Below are 10106 nucleotides of genomic sequence, written 5' to 3'. Positions count from 1 at the left end.
TCTTGCAATAATCTCCATTTACCAGATTTCTTTTTGATGACAAAAATGGGAGTATTATGGGGAGATATGGAAGGTTGTATATGTCCTTCCGCTAATTGTTGTTTGACCAGATCATGGGCTACTTGTGTCTTTTCTTTAGTCAGGGGCCACTGAGGAACCCACACTGGTCTTTCTGATTTCCAAGTAATTTTGATTGTCTCAGTGGCCCTTTCTGAAAATCCAACCCATGTCTGTCTGTTCCTTGATCTATTTGTACTGGTGCTGCTATACCTTGCCCTTGTTTTCCTAATCTTTTTTCTTTCCTAAAGCCTTGTCTAGCCCTAGTAGTGGGCACATTAGGATTGATGTTATTTGTTAACGTCAAACCTAATTGATCTAGGACATCTCGTCCCCATAAATTTATAGGAAGATGATCCAATACATATGGCTGTATAGTTCCTTCACATCCTTCAGGATCCTTCCAATCTAATATCATAGAACTTCTATGGGGATTAGTCGCCACTCCTAGGCCTCGAAGCGTTTGAGTGGCTTGTTGTAATGGCCAATGTTTTGGCCATTGTTGACGAGATATGATGCTAAGGTCAGCTCCTGTGTCCAGTAGCCCATTAAACTCATGACCTTGAATATTTAGTTTTAGCATTGGGCGAGAATCTAAATTTAAAGACAACATAGCCCAATCTACACCTGTGGAGCCTAATCCCCTGGAACCTCTTTCTACACTATGACTAGGAAATTTATTATGTAGGCTGGGTATTATTAACAACTGTGCTATTCTATCTCCAGGTGAAATTACTGATATACCTCTTGGAGAACTAGCTATAATTTTTATTTCACCTACATAATCGGGATCAATTACCCCAGGACTTATCATAAGTCCTTTTAATGTAGATGAACTACGTCCCAGTAATAAGCCTACTGTTCCTTGGGGAAGAGGTCCTTTTACTCCTGTGGGAATGATTTGAACTCCCATCTCTGGAGTTAATACTGCTCTGGCAGAGGCGCAGATGTCCAACCCTGCGCTCCCTCGGGTTTGTCTGATGAGGGATTTAATGGACAATGTGTCCTGGGCACTACCCTGATGGTGTTGCTGGGATCCTCCACTGCCCCGTATATTTGTGGTTGTGGGCCCCGGAGCATTGGGCCCCCCTGTCCGTTTTTTGGCAATGGAGCCTGATGCCTTTCTCCACGATATCTTGGATAAATACCTGGTCTTTGTCCGTTTTTTGATAAGGGAGTACCTTCTATGGTGGTTTGAGAACGGCATTCATTAGCCCAATGTCTCCCTCTACGGCATCGTGGGCAAATACCCGGTATTCTATTCCTTTGATACCTACTTTTGTTAAACCCTCCTCCTATGGGGCAATTCCTTTTAAAATGTCCTGTTTGTTCACAATCATAGCATGTTTTTGGCCTGGCATCTAAAGCCTGTTGTACTGCAGCTGCCAAGACTTGCCCTTGTTCATTAATATCTCTACATAATTTAATATATGTGTTTAAATCTTCATGTCTCCATGGTCTAATAACCTCTCTGCAGCAACGATTTGCTTGGTCATAAGCCAGTTGTTTTATTAATGGCATTGCTTGTTCTGTATCCCCAAAAATTTTGGCAGCCGTTTGAATTAGCCTATCTACAAAGTCAGCGTAAGGTTCATTAGCTCTCTGTATTACCTTAGATAGCTGACCTTGTAAATCTCCATGTCCTTGTAAAGTCTTCCATGCCCTAACTGCGTCTGCAGCAATTTGTGCATATATAGCAGGATCATATTCAATTTGTTGCCGTTGACCCTCATAAGGTCCTTTTCCTAACAACATATCTAGATTTCTTTGAGGGTAACCGGCTGCTGCATTTCGCCTAGCTGTCTCCGTGCAAAATTCCTCATTGGCAACCTTCCATAACAAATATTGTCCTCCATTTAGTACAGATTTACACATGCTAGCCCAATCTGCTGGCGTCATGTCCAAGTTAGTAATGGACTCAACCATGCTTACCGTGAAGGGAGCTTGGGGACCATAGGTTGTTACAGCCTCCTTTAACTGCTTCACTGTTTTAAAATCTAATGTATGGTGAATTCGCTGCCCTCCTGCCTGTTCAAGTACAGGGCATGCTAATCTTTGAGGTCCTGTCTCAGGATCCCATTTATCAACTACGGGGTTTGAGGGCCACTCAGCTGTCTCCATCGGTGGGGCTGTTGGTTGAATTACGCCCTCTTGTGATAAAACGGAGTTAGTAACAGCCTCCTGTTGTGGCCTTTTTCCTAACAACCCCTTTTCCTTTAAATTTTCTTCCTCTGTCTGACTAGCTCGAGAGACCTTCTCTTTTGTTTGATCTAAAATGTCTTTCTCCATGGTCTGAACCTCTAACAATTTACTTAACATCTTTTCGGTTTGTTTTTTACTTATTTCTAATCTACTATAAAGATAACGCAACCCAATAAGATAGCACAAAACAAAGCCGAAATTGAATGAAACAAAAACGGAATAAAAAATCATTGTATCAATTTTCTCTTCCTCAGGGCCGACAAACTTCAAACCTTTAGTCAACCATTTTTTCCAGTTTGCCTGAGAAATTTCTAGGGACAGGCAACTTGAAATAAAAACAAAATAAATCAAAACAATAACACATTGTTTTTTGAATTGGTGACCCATTCTTTCTCTCTTCCTCAAGGGTGAGAAATTTCACTTACCTCTAAGCTTCAGAAGTTCCCCTCACGGGCAGCCAAATGCCACAGTCTGGCTGGGCACAAATGCCGCAGTCTGGCTGGGCACACAATCACGAGCCACCACACAGCTTGTAGATTCAAACAGCAACTCTTTATTCCCGAACTCACACCAGCCGTCTACAATCACGTTCTGGGGAAATCCACGTTCTCTGCCCAAATCCAAATCCACTGGGCTTCTCTCTCCAAAATATACTGTCTGAATCCCGTGAGAACTCAAGGGGAACTCAGGCAGCAGGATACGCCCTATTCCCAGCAGGAATAATCTTAAACCTTAAACCTGGAACCTAAACTGGGAACGCCCTAAACAGGATTATCTTAAAACCGGGAACACCCTAATCTGCCTTGGTCCTTGAGCAAGGTCACCTACATTCAATGTCGCTGCAACATGTCAGCAACATGGGGTACGCTGGCAAGGAAATTGTCATACCTACTTGGCTAATGGCTCCCAGCACTCATGCATTGCCAGTGGGACTACAGACTGGTGCAACCACTCTGGAAAACAGTATGGAAAGCCCTCAAAAGGAATGGAACCACCATATGATTCAATTATACCACTCCTTGTTATATACCCAAAGAACTTAAAATCAGCTTACTACAGTGACCTTCAATGTTTGTACTAGTACAATTCACAATAGCCAAGCGATGGAGCCACCTTAGGCATTCTTCAACAGATGAAGGGATAAACAAAATGTGGTATATATACACAATGGGGTGTTATTCAGTCATAAAGAAGAATGACTTTATTGCATTTGCCAGTAAATGGATGGAACTGGAGACTATCTTGCTAAGTGAAATAAACCAGTCCCCAAAAGTCAAAGGTCAATTTTTCTCTCTGATGTGCAGAAGCTAATCCAAAATAAGGTGGTGGTAAAGAGTACAGGGGATTAAAAAAATAAAAGAAAAGAATAAAATATCAGTGGAATAGGCCCAGGGGAATGAAAGGCAGGGAGGAATAGGGAATAGGGAAAGACAATGGAATAAATCTGAGCTAACATTCCTATGTACATATATGAATATACCAAAGTGAATTTCAACACCATGTACATCTACTATACACCAATTAAAAAAAAACTGTAAGCAAATAGCAAAAGATCATTTGAGTAGAGGGAAAGGAACAAGGAGTGGGAGAAAGGGAAGGGAAGGGGAACTGCTAGGGACTAATTTAGAAAAAAATATATTCCATTCTTCTATAATTATGTCAAAAAATGTGTTGTTCTAGCAAACCAATTAGGACACTGAAAAATGTACAAGAAGATTAAAAAAAAAAGAATGTCCTTTACAACATTATTTGTAGAAGTCAAAAAGTTAGAACATTTGAAATATATATATATATATATATATATATATATATATATATATATATATATATATAAAATTTGGGCTGAGGATGTGGCTCAAGAGGTAATGCGCTCTCCTGGCATGTACAGGGTGCTGGGTTCGATCCTCAGCATCACATAAAAAAAAAATAAAGTTGTTGTGTCCACCGAAAACTAAAAAATAAATATTAAAAAATTCTCTCTCTCGCTCTTTCTCTCTCTTTTAAAAAAAAATCATAATATATATATTTGAATAATATATATATTTGAAATATGTATTATTGAAATATATATATATATATATATATTTTTTTTTTTTTGCTAAAAGATAGGCTACTACACCCATAGTTAAAATTAAAACTAGATTAGGCAAAATGTTGCCTTAAAAATTTATGCAGTCGGGCTGGGGATGTGGCTCAAGTGGTAGCACACTTGCCTGGCATGCATGGGGCGCTGGGTTCTATCCTCAGCACCACATACAAATAAAATAAAGATGTTGTGTCCACCAAAAACTAAAAAATCAATATTAAAAAATTCTCTCTGTCTCTCAAAAAAAATTTATGCAGTAAACCTTTTACATTTAAACATATACACAAAGCAAGATAATATATTTTCATAGCTCAATCCATGATTAATGAAGAAACACAATATGTAAAAAAAAAAAAAAAAAAAAAAGGTCAGGCTACGTTTTTGCTATGCATTGACTTTAAAATGGGAAAGAGGAATGTCTCCACCTGGTGATAGAATTCTGCACAGTCAGAAACTGCCATAAATCCATTAAGAGATATTCGTGTGTGTGAAAAATATCTCCATCAGTATCTAGACCAAAACTAAAATAAACAGAAAATGCTTTGGTTTTAGATGTGTTTTGTTATATTATAGTTGCGTAACAAAGCCAGCCCACTCTATGGTTTAGGTGATAGGTAGAATAATGTTCTGATGATTTATGAAAAGAAAGTTTTTAATACTTATTTTCAAACATGTCTAACAACTTTATTTTTTTCTGTAATAGATGCATATCATATTAATTTTTTATGGTATAAGTTAGTGAAGTTTGCATTTTTCCATGTGAACTTCAAATTATCAGGGATATTTGTTGAAAGAATTTTCTTTATTTCATTAATGGCCTTCACCTAAATGCAATAAACAATTGATGTTATTTATTTGGATCTATTTGGGGACATCTGTGTGGCTACATAGATCCAGTTCTCTTTTTTACACCAATATGGTACTTTTGATTGTTGTAACTTTATAAAGGTCTTTATTTATAGTAGTATAGTAAAACCAGACAAAAACCCATCTAGGAAAGAAAACTACAAAAAATATTCTTAATGAACATAGATGCAAAAATCCTTAAAAAAATATTATCAAACTACATTTAAAAACATATTAAGAAGATAATAAACCATGATCAAGTGGCCTTCATCTCAAGGAAGCAAGGTGGTTTCAACATTTGCAAATCAATAAATGTAATTCACCACTATAAATAGAATTAAGAATGAGAATCAGATGATCATCTCATTAGATGCAGAAAGGGGCTTTGATAACATCCATTACCCATTCATGTTAAAAAAAAAAAAAAAAAAAAACGCTGGAGAAACTGGAGATAAAATGAATTTATCTCAACATTATAAAGACTGTATAAGGCAAAACCAAAGCCAAAATCATACTCAATGGTGAAAAATTGAAAGGCCTCAAATCAGAAACAAGAAAAAAGATTTCCATTATCACCATTTCTATTCAATATAAAACACTAAAACTCTAGCCAAAGCAATTAGGCAAGAGAAGAAAATTAAAAGGAAACAAATTGGAAAAGAAGAAGTCAAACAATCTCCATTTGCCGATAAGATCTTATATATAGAAGACCCCCAAAAACTGCACCAGAAGACTTCTAGACTGATAAATGAATTCAGCAGCAGTAGGATGCAAGATTAGCATCATAAATCAATAGCTTTTCTATAGTGTAACAATTATTCTGCTGAAAGAAATCAGGAAAACATCCATTTCCAATAAATTAAAAAACAACAAAACTGGGAATTAATTTAAGAAAGAAGATAATGCATCTTTACAGTGAAAACTAAGAAAGAAATGGAAGAAGACCTCAGAACATGGAAAGGCCTCCCATGCTCTAGGATAGGCAGAATTACTATTGTCAAAATGGCCATACTTCAAAAAGCAACCCACAGATTCAGAGCAATCCCAATCAAAATACTAGTGAAATTCTTCACAGAACTAGAAAAAAAAGCAGTCCTAAAATTTATCTGGAATAGTAAGAACTCCAAAGAGTCAAGACAATTCTGAAGATGAAAAGTGAAGCAGGAGACATCACAATACTTGACCTCAAATTATACTGCAAATCTACTAGAGCAAAATGGCATGGTATTAGGGTCACAATTGTCCTCAAGACCAATGAAATAAAATAGAAGAAAAAGAAACAAATCCATATACTTACAGATATCTGATATTTGACAAAGGTGCAAAAATATATGTTGGATAAAAGATACCTTTTAAAGAAATAGAGCTGCGACAACTGTATATTCATAGGTAGAAGAATGAAATTAGATAACAGTCTTTCATGCTGCACAAAGTCAAATCAAAATAGGGCCAAAGACTTAGAAATTAGACCAGAAAACTTGCAACTGCTAGCAGAAAGCATAGGGTCAACACTCCATCATATAGTTGAGGCAATGACTTTCTCAACAATACCTGAAATAAATGTTCACAAAATAAAAACAAGAATCAATAAGTGTGCTGCTATCAGAGAAAAAAAAAGCTTGTTCAGAGCAAAGAAAATGATTAAGAGCCTGAAGAGAGAGCCTACAGAATGAAAGAAGATCTTTGCCAGTTGCTCCTCTGACAGGATTAATATCCAGAACATATAAAGATCACAAAAAAATTGAATGTCAATGTAACCCAAACAATCCAATCAATCAACAGGCAAAATATAAACACACATTTCTCAAAGGAAGAAACACAGACGGTCAATAAATACATGGAAAAATGTTCAACATTTCTAGCAATCAGGATAATGCAAATGAAGACTTTACTAAGATTTCAGCTCACTTCGGTCCATGTGGCAATTATCAAGAACTTGAATAATAATTAATGTGGAGGAGAATATGAGGGAAAATTGATGATGGAACTGAAATTTAGTGCAACGACTCTGGGAAGCAGTATGGAATTCCTCAAAAAACTAGGAATGGAATTACCATATATTACCCAGTTATACCTCTTATTGGTACATATCAAAAATAACTAAAATCAGCATCCTAAACTTAGACAGCCACTTCACTATTTATAGCAGCATAGTGCACAATAACCAAATAATAAAATAAACCCGGATGCCTGTCAAAAGATGAATGGATCAAGAAAATATGGCATAAATACACAATGGAGTTTTACTCATCCATGAATGAGAATGAAATAATGACATTTGCCAGTAGGTGGTTGTAAATGGAGAACATCACATTAAATGAAATAAGTCAGAGTCAGAAAATCAAGGGTTGAACATTTTTCTCACATGCAGAAGCTAGAGCAAAATAAGGAAATAAAGGTAGGGTCTCATGAAAATAAAAGGGATCAGTGGAGCAGAGTAAAGAAATTGAAAGCAAGGGAGAAGGGACAGGAAAAGAGAGGAACTTTGGAGTGTAATTCACCAAATTACATTTTGTAGACATCTAAAAACATTATGATAAATTTCACATTGATGTGCATCTATAAATCACTAATTTTCAAAAACTATAAATAAATAGAAGAAAGACCAGTAGAATAGAGGGAAGACCAGTGAAAGAGAAGACGGAGAGTGGGAGAGAAGAATGAAGGATTGGAAATGGGAAGAAATACGGATGAATTTAACAAAATCACCTTATATACACATATAAATGTGTCAAAGGGATTTCACCATTATATATATATGCAGAAAGTACCAATCAAAAATAAGTAAATGGGTGAAAGGATTATCAGTAGCAGAGAGGAAGGAAAATAAGAGGAGGAAGGTAGTTATGGGGGAACCGGAGTTGAAATCAATTTCCTTGTATGATGATTTTGTCAAAATGAACCCAACTACTATATATGACTATAATGTTCCAATACAGAAATAGAGGGAAAATTCCTGTCATCTCTGTTCTATTTCATTGAGGTCCCTGCTTATATGAAAATACTATACACATATTTTATTCAATTACCTTAATGTCATGAAATATATTATCATTAAATAAATGAATTCATAAATCTATCAAACATTGTGTGTTTTCTATTTATCAGTCTTTGCATAAAAACTATTCAAGTCTAACAAAAAAATCAATTCATATTAACAAAAAAGGCAGTTCAAATTATTTTCATTGTATCTGAGACCCCAATAGAAACATCGTTTTAATCTAACCAAAAGGAGATTGACAGTAAACAAGGTGTGATAGAGTTTCTGGCACTGGTAGACCTGAACACCAAATTATTATTCATATTTCAAGACATATCCTATAAAATATCCCAGCTATGTTATGATATACTCTGAGACTGAATCTAGAAGAAAGCAGCTAAGATTAAAGTATAAGGCAAAGTATCATGGACCAGATTGAAATGAAAGACAAATTATATTGTTCTTTATTTCTTCTCTTGTTTGAAGATTATGAAAAAGAGGTACTGATAGTATTCTGAGAATATGATGTGAATCATACCCCAGTAGTTTATATCCTAGTCACTTATTTCCTAGGTTGAGTGTGTGAATATATATTTGTGATTGTATTTAATTTTATTTTGTGGAATGAATATGAATAACCACTTAGGGATTTTATTAAACCAATTTGATTGGTTTAGCAGACAGCTCTTCCATATTCTTACATACAATTAGCTTTTGTCAATTTTAGAATGATTGTAACAGTTTCTTACCCTTTGGTAAATAATTGTGTTCACAATTATTTAGGTAAACAGAAAAAAAAGGGATCTGAAAGACATTCATTCACTCCTCCTTTCTCTTTGTAAGTCGAATATACAGTATAGAAGAAGCTAAAGTTCATATACACCAAGGAGAAAGTTTCTAGTGTCTTACTTCTTTCTTAAACCTAAGCAAAACACTTTCTGGAAGCCTTCTCTGAGTTCTCTGTTTCTAAGTGCATAAACAATAGGGTTGAGGGAAGGAGGGATGGTGTTGTGCAGCACGTTGAGTAGAACTGGAATCAAAGCATTCTTAGTCTCTGTCAGGTGAGTTACTGAAACCACTACAACAGCCGTGTAGAAGAAGAAGATGAGGATGAGATGGGAGCTGCAAGTGCTCAGAGCCTTGGAGACAGCTTCAGCAGAGTTCAGCCTAAAGATGGAGCGCAGAATCAGGGCATAGGACAGTATAATAAGAATTAGATCACCACCCATTAGAAGCCATGCCACAACCAATTGACAAATACTATTGGACCTCCTATCATCACAAGCCAGGCTTGTGACCCCGAGATTAGAGCATAGGCAATGTTCAATTTCATTGCTGGAACAATAATAACGCTGGGCTGCAAGTACAGGCACTGGAATGACAAACAAGCCATTTCTAAGCACCATGAACAGGGTAGCTTTGGTGATGAAGGAATTGGTGACAATCAATGGGTAGCGAAGAGGATGACAAATAGCAACATATCTATCAAAAGCCATGCAGAGGAAGACACCAGACTCCATTGCAACAAAGCAGTGAATGGCATAAATCTGAGCAAAGCATTCTGGGAGGCTAATGGCCTTGGCATCAAACCAGAAGATGGCCAGGATCTTAGGCACAATGGTGGTGGACAGGCCCATGTCCACCACAGAGAGGATGCCCAAAAAAAGGTACATAGGCTGCTTCAGAGAAGAGTCCTGGTAGATGGTGGTGAGGATGAGGATGTTTGCACCAATTGTGGAGAGATAGAGCAGTGCCAAAGGCAAGGAGAGCCAGTGCTGCCAGCTGTGAATGCCTGGGAATCCCATCAGAATGAACTCGGAGACCTGGAATTTGGAGTTATTGGAGCCCTTGAAAGATGCAGACATATTTTCCTAGGAGAAAAAAAAAATAGTGTTGCTATCTCTGGGCATAATTATTATTAAACATTATTTTTGA

The 10106-nt window shown here is 36.6% G+C and overlaps 1 protein-coding gene across 1 annotated transcript; it reads right to left on the bottom strand.

The window, feature by feature from the left end:
• Window positions 1–9076: 9076 nt before the first annotated feature.
• LOC114098531 (olfactory receptor 56B1-like) lies at window positions 9077–10036 on the bottom strand. The gene has a single exon (XM_027942786.2). It carries the CDS (start codon window positions 10034–10036, stop codon window positions 9077–9079), a length of 960 nt encoding a protein of 319 aa, XP_027798587.2.
• Window positions 10037–10106: the final 70 nt, after the last annotated feature.

This window comes from Marmota flaviventris, chromosome 9 (genome assembly GCF_047511675.1).
Source record: "Marmota flaviventris isolate mMarFla1 chromosome 9, mMarFla1.hap1, whole genome shotgun sequence".
NCBI lineage: Eukaryota > Metazoa > Chordata > Mammalia > Rodentia > Sciuridae > Marmota > Marmota flaviventris.
This window is presented reverse-complemented; position numbering and strand designations above follow the sequence as displayed.